This window comes from Pollicipes pollicipes, unplaced genomic scaffold, assembly GCF_011947565.3.
Source record: "Pollicipes pollicipes isolate AB1234 unplaced genomic scaffold, Ppol_2.1 Scaffold_2555;HRSCAF=2994_pilon_pilon_pilon, whole genome shotgun sequence".
Taxonomy (NCBI): domain Eukaryota; kingdom Metazoa; phylum Arthropoda; class Thecostraca; order Pollicipedomorpha; family Pollicipedidae; genus Pollicipes; species Pollicipes pollicipes.
In genome coordinates this window covers 39,555,674-39,574,346 of record NW_023596136.1, presented here as the reverse complement: position 1 = coordinate 39,574,346, position 18,673 = coordinate 39,555,674, and the positions used below count along the sequence as shown (strand labels likewise).

The 18,673-nt window shown below is 50.8% G+C and overlaps 1 protein-coding gene across 1 annotated transcript; it reads right to left on the bottom strand.

The window, feature by feature from the left end:
• Window positions 1-1,145: 1,145 nt before the first annotated feature.
• On the bottom strand, window positions 1,146-17,836 carry LOC119101062 (contactin-3). Its single transcript, XM_037224314.1, has 9 exons — window positions 17,827-17,836; window positions 17,351-17,472; window positions 15,876-16,026; window positions 15,297-15,394; window positions 14,814-14,994; window positions 12,064-12,191; window positions 4,247-4,457; window positions 3,753-3,869; window positions 1,146-1,924 (listed from the first exon to the last, which is right to left on the bottom strand). The coding sequence occupies exons 1-8, from the start codon at window positions 17,834-17,836 to the stop codon at window positions 3,766-3,768; spliced, it is 1,005 nt and encodes a 334-aa protein (XP_037080209.1). The 3' UTR covers window positions 1,146-1,924; window positions 3,753-3,765.
• Between the last annotated feature and the right edge of the window lie 837 nt (window positions 17,837-18,673).

Genomic DNA, 18,673 nt, shown 5'->3' with positions numbered 1-18,673 from the left:
GTGAGACTGGGGTGTGCAAATATTGGGAACGCTTCCATTAACGTTCCTTTAAAGTATAAAACTAACACTTTAGACTTCAGAATTTACAATGTGAGCAATTTAGGGGTCCATGTGACCCCATCCCCGGTGAGTGTAAACAAGAGACAAGAGGAAAATAGTTGGGCTTGAAATGTTTGAGAGCATTATATGTCGCCGCAAAATGGCACACACGCGATCTTTTTTTAGTTAAAAAAACACAGCGGAACATGTAACAAGCGTGGGCCTATGACAAAAAAGTGGATTTCATCACCCAGCACGACGGGCACTGTACGTCTCAGTGCACAACACTGCACTGCCGTAAATGTAAGACGATAGATATTCAGTCGTGGCGTCCAGTTGCCTGGGCTGCACCCTGAATACCGCCGAACCGCCAGCGCCGAATGAAGATAGATGAACGGGCGCCCCCGCCAGGCTGGTCACCAGCCGGTCCACGTACTCTCCACAAGTGAGGGCAGACTACGCTCTCTTGCGGGGTCTCGGGGCACCCCTCAGATCAATCGTGCCTCGCGGAGACGCCCGGCATAAACCACGCTGCCGAACTTATCTGGCGCGAGTCGATCAACGGCCGGTCGGGCCGGCGACAGCAATGGAAGATTAAGTGGTTTAGTTCGGGGCTAACTGAGGCGAACTGCGGTGAAAGCGGTGAACGCAATCAGCTCTCTAATCCATTAGCGAATCGGTTTTATTAGTGGAAGAGTTTCCACGTCCACTTAGCCCGAAGGATTGTCAAGTCGGTCGAGTTTCGAGTAAGTGACGTGCGGGTAAGTTCCGTCGCGTTTTTCAGAAAGTGCATCGCGAGCTTTCACGAATGAGCCTGGGCTGCGACATTGCGTATACCCGTGTAATGTGGCTTACCGTTGGTGGTCACCGACTGGCTAAGTGGCTGAGTTTGGGCGCGTTCGGTTGTTTGAGCGCAGTATCCGCTCAACGCTCTCCATGAACTTTGAGATAAAGTTTTTGACAGCTAATGAAGCTTTGTAAATATATTCCTCGGCCTCATTTACTTAAAAAAGAACATTTCTCAATCGATAGATCATAATCAAGGAGCACAAATTTATCTACTGATGCGTCCGATTCTGAATTGACTCAAAGTCGAGGTAATCACATAAAACAATAAGATTGGATGTATTTACACCAGAATACTGCGCATGCACACATGTGACGCACCTATGCACAGGGGCACCGTACACCCTACCGGTCGACGACACCGTTTATTTGTGGTTCGACGCTATTCGACAGCAGGCATACGGTCCGTGGCTGTTCCATCAAGGCACTAGACCGGTCCACGGAGTACACAGAAAACATGTAGGGCGCTCGTATCCGTCGGTGGGCTACCGCCCGAGGGCTCTGGTGCTCCACGCTCCGCACGCACGCACGCACGCACGCACACGAGCACGCACGCACGCACGCACGCACGCACGCACGCACGCACACAGGCACGCCACACGCACGCACACACATACAAACACACTAGCGCACGTACGTACGCGCGCATACGCGAACCGTGGCTGCACCACCCTCGCCACGTGGACATGCCGTGCTTCACACGTTACACGTATCGCCCGCAGCACGTGACATCCTCAAGCCGGCATACGCGGCTTGTGGCACACGTGGACGCCAGTAGCAGCTTTCGCGCGTGCTCTCATAAGTCCGACGCTTGTCACCCCAGAGTCAGCGTGGTCACCAGCCCACCTCGGCATTGCCACGATCTGTGTTTGCTCTCCGGACCCGCTGCCCCGCCCACGGCGGCGGGAAAACACCCGGCCATGCCGACTGCGTTCTGCCGCTGCCTCAGCCGTCCTGAGTTTGCACTGGTGTCCCCGGGGTTCAGCATTTCCGCGAATGGTCTTCAGTTACCGGGGTGGCTGATATCTATGGCAGGAATCTGGAACGAGCAGAAACAAATCAGTTTTGTTATGCATAGAGACTTAAAGCGCGTTTGATGCTGCTTCGGTAGGCAGCCTGACACCACATGCGAGGACAGCGCCCAGGTTAAGTGGAATATTTTATCATAGCACGAACTAATCATGCCAATGTACCGATGACTCGTGCGCCAGTTATGCACTTCAATTCGTGAAAACAACGACCTCACAATGAATGTTTCAGAGCGTGGCGATGAGTGGCGCACTAAGCGACGCTGGGGAAATCGCATGGAGTGCGCCTCAAGCGAGTATGACCACGTAATTCATCGAAGTCCACAGTCGGCGTCACAGTCGCCCGTAAACTCCACGCTCGACCACTGCCCATCCTCGCTAACACGACCAAAGCACATCTGATGACCGCCCGCGCATGGGCAACGGACCGCAAACGACGACAAACGGAAGGAGCAATACATTACCGCGCACAACACCGCACGGCCAGACATGCGCTAAATTATTCACTCGGGCTTCTTTCACATTCGGTGGAGCGGGCCGGCGTCCCAGCGGGCCCATAATGAGAGCCGGAGCTAACGGCGGTGCGACCCCGCCGCGATCCCCGAGGCGCGCGACCCTTCCCAGTGACGCCACCCACCGTATAAATTAGGCGTGCGCCCGGTTCGCTCCGGGCGAACGGTGCGGTCCAAAGTGCGGCGTTTATAGGGTGCTGGGAAGCAGAGATCGTCGGCCTGGTCTGCAGGGAACAGTTGGGCAGCGGCCCGTCTCGGCCATAGTTCAGCCGGTAAATTTGGTGACGCGATAAAACTTGTGCCAACAGGGCCCAGCGGGCGCGTGAGAGGCTCGCCGGCCCCTAGTTCACCGCCGGTGCCGCCGTCTCGCCTGGTTTACCATGTACGGGGGGTCACCCGGCCGCCAAGCCAGCAGGCCGGCAGACCAGCAGACCGGCGGCCATCGGACCAGCGGACGGCCAGGCCGCATTGTTGTCGAACTGGCAAACACCAACCAGTGTCCCTGTGCGCGGTCAAGCCAGCTGGCCACCTGACCGACTGTGCACGGGACCGACGGAGCTAATTGTGAACTAAATAGCTGGAAGATCAGGGAAATAGAGGGCCGGAGGACCACTGCATTCGTGAAATATAGAAACATAGAAAAGGTGAACCAGGTGGTCAAATGGCATGAGAATTTCCCTAAAGCAGCAACAGTGAGTCATGCAATCGCATTAGCGTGCTGCACCGGGACCAGAATGCCGCCTGGCAAGTGACATCGTCAGGTGGACGGGCCCCGAGCAGAGCGTAGCGGTTGAAGTGAGTGGCGTGTAACACTAAGTACGGCATTGAGGCACGTTATTCCAGGCAGTTTCCAATGCCGTTTCAATGTTTGCCGTGGAGCTGTTAAGCCCGTATAACGCTGAGCATATATCCAGTATGACTCGGTGCAACCAGCATTTCAGGCTATAATTGAAGCAGACAAAAGTGTTACGGCGCAGCCTACCAGCGCAGGGAAAGACCTCATCTGACATCTAGCGGCAGTTAGAAGAAGTTGCGGCCGCTGGGCCAGAAAGCTGTGGTCTATGAGACGCGGGACACGGTCGAACGGCTACTGTGTCTGACTCCCATGTACAACGATATACAGGTGTGTACAGACAACGGGAAAAAGTTGTGCATTATGTGCACACCCAAGAACATGGCTCGCTGCATAATACTCGGTCGCATGGCATGGACGGCGGCCGTTCCGTACCGGACGGCCGCCAACCCCCGACGCGCGGTGGCAGCGGCACGATGGACAGCCCAAACCTCGGCCGTCTTCACAGCACACCCGCCTCGCTATAACGCTCACATGTGCCGTGACCTCAGACGATGCTCCTGATGACCACGCCCACCAGGATGAAGTAGAGGTGAATATAGAGCGCCGGGCGTGAGCCGCGGTTGGCGGCGAGGCTGCGCGACTCCATCGCTGCACCGGGCAGGCAGAGACTGTCAGTAACATGAAGCCAGCGCGGGTGGTGTCTTGCCTTGACTGTGCAGCTCAGGGGTATACGCTAAGCTGATGCTGATCAGTTGTCCGGTACCTTTGGCTCCTCGATATTGGAAGCGGAATGACGATGCCTTAATATATTTTTCCCGCCGAATCATCTATACCAAATGCATTTCACAAAGTTAGAAGAGCGACGCAGTACTTTGAAAGCAGATTATACATGTATGGTGGACAAACAGCTGAACCCTATAAATGTTCACTTGCAAACTAATCCCGCCCTAAGGTACCTACGTGAGCCGATTTGTATCTACTGAAAGAGGATGTCTGCGTTACCTGCCACGGCCACATGGACTGACCTCTGCCGATGGTGGAGAAGTGGAAGGTGTTTGAGACGCGGTTCCAGCCGTGCTTGTTCTTGGCTTGTATGTGCAGGTCATAGGCGGTGGCGGCTGTGAGTTTCGTCAGCGTCACCTGCTGCTGGAAGTGGATGTCGTCGACCGGCTCCCGTCCCGTCGTGGGCACGAGCACCTCCTTCCACCGGCCCGGGCTGTGGCTGGTCGAGTTCAACTGGCAAACAATGTTGGTAAATGATATCAGGCAGGCACGGCTGAGTGCCACGCGCTACGAACGAGGCCGCGGGCTGAAAACTCTAACGAGGAAACGGTTTTCAAGATGAGCGGCCGGGTTCAGCGGACTCGGCCCCACTCGTCACTTTCCCTAGGAGCAAACAGCTGAGGAACCACTAATCGTAGCTTCATGGGGTTCTCAGCAACAAGAAGGGCAGTTTTTTATAGTTGTGCCGTCAAATTTTCATATTTTTGCGAAAGTGCGGTTTGCTCAGGTGCAAATTGTTTGCAACAATGTAATTATAGCAACATGCGGCCTTCCTACCTCGGTTAAAATGGCAAAGGTAAAATATGTTAGCTACAAAAGCACTCCGCGAGTCGAAACGGGCCCACATTTCAATGGCCCAGTGTGGCAGGTTGGCACGAGGTTACAGCTTGCGAGAGCAGGGAGCGGGCAGTCGCACTGACAACAGTGTATGTCTATGTGTGTCGCCGAGGAGGGAGCGGGCAGTCGCACTGACAACAGTGTATGTCGATGTTGTGTCGCGAGGAGGGAGCGGGGCAGTCGCACTGACAACAGTGTATGTCGATGTGTGTCGCCGAGGAGGGAGCGGTCAGCCGCCCTAACAACAGTGTAGGTCGATGCGTGTCACCGAGGAGGGAGCGGGGCAGTCGCACCGACAACAGTGCATGTCGATGTGTGTCATAAGGGAGGGAGCGGGCAGTCGCACTGACAACAGTGTATGTCGATGTGTGTCACCGAGGAGGGAGCGGGCAGTCGCACTGACAACATTTTATGTCGATGCGTGTCACCAGTCATGTGCGCAGCAGCCCATCACAGTCCTATTCCTTTTTGTGGAATCCGTGATGATTATCGTCCGGATAAAGACGCCAAATCCAGTGCGCGATCAATAACTAATCTAAGCAATCTCTACACTGCACGTGCGACAGCACTAAACCAAGACACAGTAGCTGCTACTTTTCGGAAAGCAGTTACGAATGCAGCGAGCTAAGACATAAGCGACGGTATCCAGGACCATGAACGCTGCAGAGGCGTGCATTCGATGCCATCACGGTTAATGCACATTCAAAAATAGTTGCGCTGGTTGCAAAATTTTGATTGCAGTCACGAAAGACAGCCAGGACAAACTCCTTGACTTCCTCTGCCGAAAGGAGTGAACCTGGCAACACCCGCAGCCAATTTTCATCCAACGTGATTTCTGAATAGGCCCGTAAGCGGTACCTCAGTCAATCTTTGCTTTCCTTGATCTGATGGCAGTGGTTTTGTGACAAAAAGACGAAAATCCAATATGGCGAATGCTTTTTTACGAGTCCTGAGTGGCGAATGCGGAATGGCGACACATAACAAAATCGACGCGGCGAAAAGTCGAAGCGGCAAAATGGTGAACTGCAAAAGGGCGACATTGAAAACAGTTGACTGAAGCCCTGGAGCTGAAGCCCCCACACCTTGATAGGAGACTACACCCCTGTATATATATATATATATATATATATATATATATATATATATACATATAATTCCTTGTCACTACCAACGGGTTGCAGCGTTCGCGCGTACCGCACAAGCCAGCTGGCAAATTTTCAAAATGCTTGTTGTTTTTCCCATGCTGCTATTTTGGATTTTGTCCTTTTAGCATGACACCATTTTTCCGTGTTGTCATTTATTCAAGCAATGTACTTTGGTGGTTTGTTCAACATTTTATGAGGTTTTCAACTGAGACGGCCAATTCCATGATCATGACACGCAGTTCACACTTATGCCCTTCTCAAAACTTGAGATGTTCTCGTTTTTGAGCTAGGAGTAAGAAAACTCGCGCAGACTATTTCGCGTTGTCCATTTCGAAATCATCTAGATATGACACGATAGAAACTCCACACAAAGTGTGCACCTCAATGACCATATGGTGCTAGAGGTCAAGAAAAATGTGATCATCGACTTTTTTGTGTCTGAAGTATGTTAACGTGGATCGTTGCGTCAACGAACACCGATTAGCTTTCAACCGCCTGGAAGCGTTTAAAACGAATGTTCCACATTTGAAGATATTGAAGCAAGCATCAGATATGATGAAACAACCTCACTAACTACTGTTATACTTTTTAAGTGGAAAATACTGCTCTTGACATCACAATTCTCCTTTAAGTAAATATACTCCTCGATGCGTCATGGTCTGATTACGTCATCGTGCCTTGCACAACATTGATTGAGAGCCAGTTGACGGCCGTTATATCTGAAAAGCGCGCTCAAGAACGCCAGACATGAACGCCTCGACCATTGTGCACTTCTTGGCCTTGGTCGCCGCATGGCTTATGGAATGGCAGGATTTCAATGGCGTTCTTATGACGTCATGAATGCCAAGCTGACTTTGAAATGCTCTCCCCGATATACCTTTCCATACCTTTGCGGGCGCTTGGCTCAAAAACTAGAGGGGTTTCGTCTTAAGAAAGGCAGGATAATGAACAACACCGAGAAGTGTTCAAGATGGCTGTTTCAGTTAAAACCCCCATTTAACGTGGAATGCTGCCTTTAATACCAGCTTTGAACACGAATCGCGATTTGTGATGCAATATTTAGACATTTGGCAGCTCTGCCAGTTGCTGCAAAAATGTGTCTGGGAATGAATAGCATGAGAATAGCAGCTTAGCCGAGAAAATAAGTGGAAATAAAATGTTTGACGGTAAAGAGAAATGCAACACGTCGGCGACCCGTAAAAGTATGTTAGATATCTGCGCGTAAAAAAACATTGGCGCATGTCCCACTGCTGCTCTAAGACTAAGGCTCCAAGGCCAATAGGAACGAAACCTGAGCGATCGTGAGTGCCGCGGCAGGCCAGCAAAGATGCTTCCTTTAACAAGTACAAGGTCCTCAGAGCAGGCGAGAAGAACCCAAGACCAACTTGTTGGGTCCCTGAACGATCAGGAGTGCCCCGGGCATGCTGACATATGAGCCGCGAGCCATAACACACAGCCCTCTGAGCAAAGAGGAATTACAGAAGACCAGTGTGCGTCAATTAATGTCCCCGTGCGATCAAAAGTGCCCCGGGCAGGTTAACAGAAGGGGCCCCGATAGGAGTGAAGGGTTCTCTGCAAACGATGGAGAGCCCCTGAGCATCGAATGGCTCGCTGCCTTACCTTACATGGGCCTCAGCAACTGCACAAGGCCTTCCGAGCAAGTGGAAAGGACCCGGGACTAATATGAAGAGTCCCTGAGCAACTGAGTGAACCCCGGTATACGAGGGGAGGGGAAGGAGCGGCAAGAGCGTATAGAACCTTTCGGGAAAGTGGGAAGAATTCGTGGAGGACTGCTGATTGATCAAGAGTGCCCAGCCATGCTAGCAGATAATACCACAACAGAAGTGTAGGGCACTACCAGAAAATGCAAAGGGATCAAGGACCACGTGGAAGGCTTCTTAGCAATCGGGTTGACCAGGTAAGTGGAGATATAGAGCCCCGAACAGCAGCGTAACGCCTCTGGATAGCACAATAAGCCTCAAAATGCACCCCAAACACGATCCTCTCAATGAGCGAAGACTTAACTTCGCCTGCCCACGGGATCTTCACTTTCGCTTATGACCATTCTTGGCGTCTGTATGCCCAAAACCGTCCGATTTTGTTACGTTTTGTGTTGGAAAACTGCGTCCGTCCAGCCGGTCATGGGCTCCTTCGGAGCCTATGAGTCCCCTTGGGCCACAAAGGGGCCATAGTTTAGTGCCACCCCCTCCCCCTCCTGGATCCGCCACTTGCCTGAGCAGCTTAATGGATGGGACCCGATAAGAACAACGGCCATCCATTCGAAAAAGGCACGCAAGGCACAATATGGGGCGCCCGTAAATGATCGGATGTGCCCGAGCTGGTTACAGATGGGGGACCTCCAACAAGAGCGTGGGGCCCTTCATTCCAATCATAAATACTTACGATACAATGCGGAGGGCCCCAAACGATCCAGTGCACCCGAGCAGGCTAGCAGATAGAACCCCCGACATTGGCGTTGGCCCTCCATTAAAAAAGGGAATACCCAAGGTCCAATGAAGATGACCTCCGAACAATTGAGTGTAGCCGAGCGGGTTGCCAGAAGGGCCCGACAAGGGCACAAGGCCCTCCGCTAAAATAAGAAGCACCCATGGAAGTTTGAAAGACTCCTAAATATAAGATCAAGTGTACCCAAGTGGACTATCAGATGTCCCGGACAGGAACGTAGGGCCCTACACTCAAATACCAAAACCCGAGGTGCAGTTTTCCTGAACAATGCTATGTACGTGAGCAGGTTAATTCGGGGGCCTCGAACGACCGAGTGTGCCCGAGCAGGTTAACAGACGGGATTCCGAAGAGAACGTTTGACCCTAAGCAAGTGACAGGGAATGGGAAGGGCCCTAGATCAATGTAGTGTCCATGGGCATATCGTCAGTGTGTCGGTAGGTTAACTGAGACCAAAGTAAGGGGCCTGTATACAACTGAGAAGACCCCGGCAGGTTAATACATGGGGCCACCGGCTATGGCGTACAGAGCCTTCCGGGCGAATGGAAAGAAACAGTGGAAGGCCCTTGATTGGCAAGCGCCCCGACACGGGAACGGCCCAAGCAACAACGCGGGCTCTATAGGGCCCCCGGAAACAGCGGAACATCTCTGGACAGCGTAATGAGCCCTAAAACCTCCCAACCACCACCCTCTCATTCAGTAAATAATGTGTTTTTGGCTACTCGTGGGCCCTTCAGCTTCGCTTGCGGGCTGTTCTTAGTTGCTTGGAAGCCCAAAGACGTCAAGATTCTTGCGTTTTGCGTAAAAACTGCGTTGGTTCGGCCCACTCTGAACTCTTTGGAGCCTAAGCCTCCTTCGGAGCCCATAGACTGCAAATAGGGGTCACGGCCTCATGCCCCTCCCCCCTTCGTCTGGATCCGCCCCTGGATGGCAGGCGGGGTTTCCAATGAACTTGGTGGACGGCATGTGTGTGGTTCCCATCGGCGACTTGCTTCATTGGCCTAGCCTTTGGCATCAGTTTCATGATTATAATTGCTAACTCGCCTGTCCATTCTACCCTTTTTGTCCCATGCCACACAAGGCGTCTTTTTGTAGACTAAGGCAACACAGCCATTTCCTGAAAAATAGCCGATAAAACGCAATTTACCGAATAGTACTGTAAGTCTTCAAACCGTTTTAGAGATGCACGTCTGAAATAACTTTTGTTTGTTCATTTCATTTTTATCGCCACTTTCACTCTGGTTAAGGCACATGTAATTCCAAGAGCTCGTTGCAGAACATCACAAAGTCCCGTGCTCACAGCACTTCCCCGACGCGGTCCAGACTCGCTTCTGTGTTTTCAAAACAGACATTATCAGATTGCCAGCCCTGTTCTTGGCTGGTTGTTTACCATCGCAAACTGGCAGAGAGCTTTTAGCATTCTGGAGACCGATCGCTCTCAGCGGGGTGGGTTCTTTCAAACCTTTACCGAGCCGTGCGTACGACGATCAGGCCATAAATTGAGCCTTTCCGCTTCAGATACAGCCTTCACCGTTCGGAGCCGAATCTCAGGATACCCTGGGACCACCGGTGAGGCCACGCTGATGCCGACAGGCAGCTGCGTGGTTCACATGCACTCGGCTGGGGTATCTCAGACCACATGGAATCCTTTTGGTAGTCAAGGGAGGTCGTAGATGAAATCAATGAGCGCAAGCGAACTACTCTGGAACCAGTGGGTGCAAATGGGCACGGTTGCCGATGGCGGTAGAAGATGACTTGCGATATGGCCGATGTGTGGTGGCTAAGCCTTAGTGCTAACATCAGCAGACTTGTCAAGATTTAGGTGGCAATTCAGGTGGTCACCGTGAATGGCCAGGTACATAATGACAAGCACTCTTCCAGCACACCTGAGTAAGGATGGTATGCGCACATGTGTATGACAAACGTGTGGGCACATGTGTCGCAAGACTTAAACCAGTGATTTCAAATTTGGACCTTACTTAACTTGGCCTCCACCTGACGTTTTAAAATTGATCCTGAAATGAAATCTGGAGTCTTGAACCAGTTCTGAAAAGAGGCGCAAGAGCTTTCGAGCAGCATAAGCGACAGCTGGTTCCAGAGAGCCCAAGTAGGTGGGGATCAGAGCCGCCAAGCGGTACCGGGCTGTGCACACAGGTCACGATTGCGAAACGCTTAAAAAGTTACATAATTTCGGTCTAGCATGTATGGAATGCCATGACATGATGTTCCTCGGGTTAACTCTCGCCCGCATGCTAGCGTTCGTTTCCTAACGCTTAGGAAATATGTTGTAAAAGGATTCGTCGTTGGCCGCTGATATTTTTCGTTACCTAATTATGGTTAAAATCGGAAAACTGCGCTTCCGCTATCTGTGTTTCAGCGAATATATTCTTTCAACTTGACGCGGTGGACACCTCGCCTATCCACTGGCTGTTCTTGATAATTGTGCAAAGCCTGTCGCGAATACGACCCAATCCTGTTCTGGAAAGAACTTGCATCACTTTCGAGTGCAATATCATTAACAATTCAAACGTAAGCCCCGCTCATAAGTTACCGAGCCGTAGAATAATTCATTTTTGTTCTTTAAGTTAGAGAAGTCGCACCGCTGTTATTCAACCAAACATAATTATCCAGTTATTTTTCAGTTGCACCGCTACGGACGCTGATTCTTATCTTCTTTAGACTTGGAGGCTCTCACTCGCTGGGTCCCATTCAACTAGTATTTTTATCATTAGCCAAGGTAAGCTCTGAAAGGAACGGCGGGAAGTTAATGAAACGACTAAGTTTACTTGAGTGGTCTGGCGAGGATGTATCGGAATCTCTTCGCGGTCTGCAATATGCATAATGATGTGCTCGCGATAAAGAAAGGGATGAAATTGCAGATATCTATAGAACGGTACTGTATTGAAATCTGGTGCATTTGAGTGAAGAATCAGATCTGCAAGCAGCAGCGATCACCTGCATATCACGAAGATGGAACGGGGATTAATGACTGAGATGAAAATCAGCCGAAACTGAAAATTTCACAGAAATGATAGGAGTTCTCAAAGAGATAATGTCAAACGGAATTTTCGAATCCATTATTCCAATGCATAACGTATTCGTTGCAAGCGACGCCTTTGCTGAGAATAAAATGTTGTACATGTCTATGTGAGTTGCTAAGTGCATTTCCTAGAATAATTTTACATATCGATATGACCGCATTGTTGGCCCTATGCCTCATATAATAACCAAGAGAAGGAAGAAATGTATATTTTGTTATTTCGGCTTCATACCTTTATTACAACGAATATGATTGTGCAAAACTCGTATAGCCGTAGAATTGTACTTTTTACATGGTGGTAGTTCATCTCGTCGTCAACCATTAACTCTACTTAACTCTCCAACTGTAACTCTGGCGGACCACTCCTCACCTTGGTCTTGCGGTAGGCGATCTTGTTCTCTAACTCTCCAACTGTAACTCTGGCGGACCACTCCTCACCTTGGTCTTGCGGTAGCCGATCTTGTACTCTAACTCTCCAACTGTAACTCTGGCGGACCACTCCTCACCTTGGTCTTGCGGTAGGCGATCTTGTACTCTAACTCTCCAACTGTAACTCTGGCGGACCACTCCTCACCTTGGTCTTGCGGTAGGCGATCTTGTACTCGATGATCGGACTGTAGCTCTTCACCTTCCAGGCGAGGTCGTACGACTCCGAGTCCCCGTCCATCGGCGTACTGATCACCTCCACCTTGTCGGCCACCCCTGGAAGAAGGCGAACGGACGCTGCCCGACTAGTTTGTGGCTCGCTTATTGGATGTCGGGCTAATGAAACAATATGTTGACAGAGCGTCCATGTATTGCCCGGGCAGAGGGAGGGGGAGGGGAATGAGGGTGGACAAGGCCGAGCGGGGGGGGGGGGGGGGGGGGGCAGGGGGAGGCGGGAAACGCGGATGGGCGGAACATCATGGAATACAGATTTGCATCCAGTCATGCTTGGTGTCTTCACCAGTTTCTGATGTGACTAGGGCTAAAAATTTGTGCACAAAAACGTATTCAATTCACAAACGGCTTGTCTACGATATATAAGGGCTGCGCTAGGAGTTCTATCACTTCAGTGAGCGGAGGAGCAGAACTTTCTGAAACTAATCTTGTTACAAAATTTGACAGTCTTTGGCTGCAAAGGTCGCAGAGTATCAACCCGACCAAACATTTGCTATTTTTCAGATGACGGCGTTTCATCAATCAACGAAGCAAAAACAATGCCACCCATCCGGTCGCGGTTGACAAGTACGATGGATGTTCCCTAGGATGTTGGTTATTTGCAGGATCTGTATGGTGAATGGACTTAGTGGTCCAGCCAAAGCAAAATAAAAACATCGTAGCCTAAAACAGGCTTTTTGTTTCCGCCAACCGAAGAGGTTCGCGCGTGCTATGGTGGCGCCTGCTGTAAATTTTACACTATGCAGGCAACGTGACTTTGACTTTGAAATGTATAACATTGCGATGGACGTTAATATTGCAAATGCAATTACTTGTTTAAATAGTACCCGATATTTGTGGGAATTAAATCATGGTTTAATGCTCTGCATTGTAGCATTTCAAAGCAGGCAGAATTTCGCACGTTTTTGTCGTCGTGTTAAAATGACAAAGAGAATTCTGACTCCATCTGAAGTCGTGCAAAAAGGTGGGCCAAAAGTAAAACCCTATGAACACGCCAATCATCCATAAATGTATGGCAAGGGTATCTGGCTTTGTCGTTAGACAGCAAGCCATCTCCCCTGACGTCGACAGCCTATCTGTTTTAGCTGCGCTTGAATCTGTTATCATGCTGCTTATACACGAATAATGCATGGCTTCAAGAACGACAGACCTGAATATTGATCGGTGTGACGTCATGTTGGGATATCGGCACAGGACGAGAGAGGAACTGGCGTGAATGGGCCTACTGAGGTCCGCTTGCGATTACCAGGGGAGAGTCAAGTAGGTCACTACTCTGCACTATTGCAAGGTCAGCCGTGCGTTATAATTGTAATATGAGTCATCTCTATGGCATTTCTTAAAAATACAACTTTGTTTGGTGATATACGGCAACAAATATTTAGTTTGGTGATAAAATGTTTTCAACCCTCGCCGAACCAGGGTGGCCTAAGGCTTCCAGAATAACGCCAGACCGGTTTGAGCACGCCGTTGAAAGTTTGTGGTGGCATTCACATACTGTTCCACTGACGTTGTGAAGCCTTGAACTTTCTGACTTTAGCGGTTCATGCCCAATGCCTTTTTCTCAAGGTCATATGTGGGACTTTTTTCTCCAAAATTGAAAAAAGCTATTGTTTTCCACAAAAATATGTGTTCGCAAAAAAGGTTCTTTTCTTCAACAGTCGGAAGTGTGCGTATAACGTCCTGCTGGCATTTGCAAAGACCTATCATCTGAGGTCAAATTCAAGAAACTTTGACATTTGTGACTGAATTTGACCCTTCGATGGTCATAGAAGTTACAGCTCAATTACAAATATCTTACAGCTTTAAAAATCCTTACTAAAGCTGTTTTCACTGCGGTGGCTTGTTTAATTATTGATATCGCCGGACGAGTCTATGTAAAAATGGCATGCATTCCATTGCCGCGTAACATATCATAGGCCACACATGTCAATATTTTTTAATATGAATCCGATGAAGTTTGGCGAGAGCTATTCAACGCCATCCTCCGCATTGCCGTGGCATTGGCAGTTCTTGACGTAACAGGAGCATCAATTTTCTAAATATCAGCACCGGACAAAACATTACAAAAGTCATTTGCTTGATTTCACCTAACACTTTGACCTCCTGAAACGCAAACGTCTCCTCAAAATTCTGGAGAAGTTTCATTTCTAAATATCGTGTTATATTTCTACGCCAACATTCATGACAAGCAAGACACATGGTAGTTATCACACAGCCAAAATGGACAAATTGCACCCTGCGATCGCCATAGTATGGCCGTAAGGTGAAATTTTCAACTACTCTCCGCATTGGGGAGATGTCGTAGTCATGTAAATGATGGTAAATAATAGACAACGCTATTTATTTCAGAATGGTCTACAGAGGGAATCGGAATCGTCTCGTCTGGTTTACCATGCATTGAATGAGATCTTAGCACAATGCCTATTGTTTCCAAAAAAATCAGCCGCGCGAAACCCCGCCCTGTAAATCAAGGTGCCTTTATGGTGCAAAAGAGGCACGCGTGTGAACGGTTCACAATGAAGCTTTACAGCAAACCTTCAGACGCATATGGTAGTGCATATTGCCAGGTGCAGTGCAGCGACCTTTAAAACTGTCATCGCAAATACCTGATCCCACCACTGGGATCAAACGCACCCGTTCAAAAGTCGTGAGATCCTGACTGACCTGACACCGCGATCTTGCTGTACGCCGAACCGAGCCCGTTCCGCGCTGTGCACATGTACGTGTCAAAGTCGTCCAGCTGGACGTTGTCGATGGTGAGCGTGTGGCGCGTTCCGATCATGATGTCGTTTGACAGCGTTGCTCGACTATAGTCGATCGGAGAGTTAACTCGGCTCCACTTCACCTGCGGCGACGGCAGGTCATCACGTGGCTGCAGGCTCACGCCGCCCCGTCATAACAGTGTGAACGACCGACCTGTGTTGACATTTGGCCCTTTAATATCATGAACGGTAAAATCCGCTTCGCTGCGAGCCACATCACGTCAAGCTCACCACTTAGCAAACTCGAACAGGCTATACAGAGGCGTGAGACATCATTTCCTCCTCCGTTCTCTTATCTCGGAGCGTCAGCCTCCTTCACCTTAATCCAGCCGCTCTGTGGGGAGCCAAAGCCTCAGAAAACGACACACGGTGAGCGGAGACTAACCTCGGCGATGGGGTCGGCGTGGACAAAGCACACTAACTGCGCTTTGAAGCCCTCCCCGGTGTACACGGTACTGCGCTCCACCTCCGTCTCCGGCTTGTCTGCGGGAACAGGGTCCGTTGTCAGCGTAGACGCGCCGGGGACGCCCGCCGTGCCAGGAGCGCCGGGGCCGCCGAGCCAGCCAGCCAGTGCCGTAGTCGTGATCCCCGGCAGCATTAGGACATGATGAATCGATGCCCTCTGTGGCAGCTCAAAAATGGACGCGGCCAATAAATAACAATAGGAGCTGAGGCGGTCCTGCGGTATCGATTTCCAGCGCGGTTGGCATAACCCAGCGGGCGTCTGTCGCGCAGGCGGCTCGCCGGCAGTCCCAATGACGGCTGCTTACCGCGGAGCCTCTCCCACATCCCGCAGCCGACGCTGCATCTCATCCTATGTGCTGGCGGCAGCGCCGCACCTTCCCCGTGGCGCTCCGCATAGTCAGCGGGTCTGGAACGCTACCTCCACCCAATCGGCAGCCTCGAACCACGGCAGGAGACCGCGTCTCCGGCACACGCCCCGACATGACGTCACGGGACTCACAGAGCACCTGGAGGTTGACCGGGGCGGTGACCGTGTCGCCGATGCTGTTGTCGGCCACGCACTCGTACAGGCCGCCGTCGGAGCGCGTCACCTTCGCCAGGTGCAGCCGCTCCCCCCGGCTCAGCTCCACCATGCTGTGCGTGCTGTGCACCTGCCGTCAAGCACGCCGCGGTGAGGTTGGCGCCGGAGACGGGGCCGGTGGGTGTTTGGGAGTAGCAGAGATTTTGGGAAGGCAAACATGCCTGTCCATCACTGGACTGGGTGGAAATTCCGCTTGACTTCCGCAGCAGTCTTTTGTGTACTCGGAGTAAATAAATAAGCAAAGTAGAATTGAATGCAAGTAAATAGTAAGTAAACATAGTAAATAATAAACATAGTGAATTTCAACTTCAGTTCATTTACGTGGCGGACCTTATTGGTCTTTTTCAAGTACAGCGATGCCAGTAGCTCTCATCCTTGCGACGATTATTGCTAGCTATCAGTGCGTGCTCCAGCGGAATCGTTCAGAATGTCGATACGCACCCTGTGCGCAAACATGGGGTTTTTCAGCACGAGTGCACCCACAAGGCTCGCCTTCCAACCAGCAATTAATAACCGTCAGTACTAGCCTTTCCTCGCCAACCGAAGAGCAGGGCGTTGTGCCATGGAACGCTAGCCACACGGTGGAGTGAGTAGCGATCAGTCGGGGGGGGGGGGGGGGGGGGGGGGGGGGGGGGAAGGGGAGGAGCGCTGAGTACCGTGACGACGGCCGATCGGTCAGATATGTCACGGCTGGAATTATACCCGACAAACGCGCCCGCGACCGTGCATAAATAATACCGGTGGCGATCGACGCCGCGCGCATTAAGCAGCGGCGATATCAATTAGTCCCGCCTCGGCCAATCAGCGGGAAGGTGAGGGGAAAAGACGCGTCCCTGAGGCAATTTCAGCGTTGTCCCGAGTTCAGACATTCATTGATTGAGATCGTGACGGATTGAGCTGTTGGGGGTGAGCCGGTGAGAAGGTCTGTATGAATCACGTACGGCGCCGGCGGCACGCCCAGCTTGTAATCGAAACGCCATCTGTGTTTTGTCCGGGCTAGTAATTACGTTCGAAATAGGCCAAACATGTTATTAAGTGGGATGGCAGATATCTGTATTGATTAAGACACTCCAGCACTTAATTTTGTCTGGACCACGTTGAGCAAATGTATTTCCGGGACCTAGATTCCCTCGAACCATAGCAAGTAATTTCTACTTACCAAACTGCTTATACGTGCGGTTCCTATAGTGTAGTTGACTGATAATTACTCCAGTGGCCTGCCAGAGTGTAATCAGCCTGCAATACCAGCTCAGGTTTCATTACCCTGGATCTTGGCGAATATCTAAAGCATAGGTCCAATCAAAAGTCACTGCCGCAATGCAACCGCCCAAACAAAAGTCGTCAATCGACATGTGGGACAATGCGCGTACGCCCGCAAGGCAGCGCTGTACCACCTTTTTCCTCCAGCGCACCCTGGGCTTGGGGTTGCCGCGCGCGTGACACTCCAGGCTGGCGTTCTGGCCCTGGTCCACAATGATCTGCCCACTCTCCGGGACCGTCCGGACGAAGGGTCCATCTGCGAGAGGTGGCGGAGTGAACACGGACGAACACGCGAACACGGAAAAGCGGAGCTGGGCGGGCCGTCGCGCTCCCGCAGACAACAGCAGGGAAGTTAGACACACGACTGAAGATGGTCTCAAGTATCCTGCCCATGACAAGCACCGGTAAGCGACCACGTTACCATGGCCCCTAGTATTTTCATGTTTACCTGACTGGGTGTGACCTCAAGATCTACCACTTGTCAACAATTTGCCAGTACGGAACGCGGTGCAAAATACCTGGGTCTGTTGCCGCATGGAAGCGCAGTCGACGTCGTAAAAACAGTACAGGCGGCAGGCTGCTACTGATACGGTCTAATTTGACGGCCGACCGACGGCCATTTTCTAGCTGATATGAGTTTTCTTCCGTGTTAGCACCCAGCAACACAAAGGAAAAGCAGTCCCAGCGGCTATAAAAGCTGGCTGCTGCGATGTACATTGAAGAAGTTTGTCACGCGAATTGCTGTGTGGGTGGAATATGTGCAATTCGCACGAGGCACTCATGGCTAGTGATTCAGACTGGTAAACCTTTACGTTAGCAATTTGTTGATATGTTTTTTTGGTCTTAGTGGTTCGTCCAATCTCTCAATCACACATTGCATACCTCAATCACAAATTCCTTTTATAAATCCTTCCTGGCACGTGGTCCGGGCTATAGATAATGCTGCACTGGCCACTTCGCCACGTAGTGCTGTAGGCTGTGATTTTTATCTCGAACCATGCCATGACCGACCGTACCAAATCTTTCATTTCTGGGGGGGGGGAATATATTCGCACCTAAAAACGCATTTGACCCCATGAGGTGCCGGAGCCCGAACCGAATATGGCCGCGTTTCTCTGCGAAACCAGAACAGTGTAGGGATCTGTACATCACTAGGACGATGGCTCTATAAATGTACGCGCGGCTGCTGCACTTGTTCAGCGCTAAGCAATCTCCTTTCTTCCTACCCTTTCCTATCCCACCATTCTTTGTCTACCAGCCCATCCCAATATTCCTTCCCATACCTTCTGCCTCTCCCCTTCTCTCCCTTTACTTTTCCTGGCTCCTCTCGTTCTTCATCTCACATAACGGCAGCATCGTCTCACATAACCACTCCACTGTCACAGATTGCTGTAAGATAGCTACCTTTGATCAAACAGTTCAGTCCTGTGTCACAAAGAGATGAAGGACATTTTCAT

Coding starts and splice junctions, on each gene's coding strand:
- LOC119101062 (XM_037224314.1), bottom strand. Junction 15,395..15,875: donor GGTCAACCTCCAGGTGCTCT/GTGAGTCCCGTG, acceptor CTGTTCCCGCAG/ACAAGCCGGAGACGGAGGTG. Junction 14,995..15,296: donor ACGCCGACCCCATCGCCGAG/GTTAGTCTCCGC, acceptor CCGTCGCCGCAG/GTGAAGTGGAGCCGAGTTAA.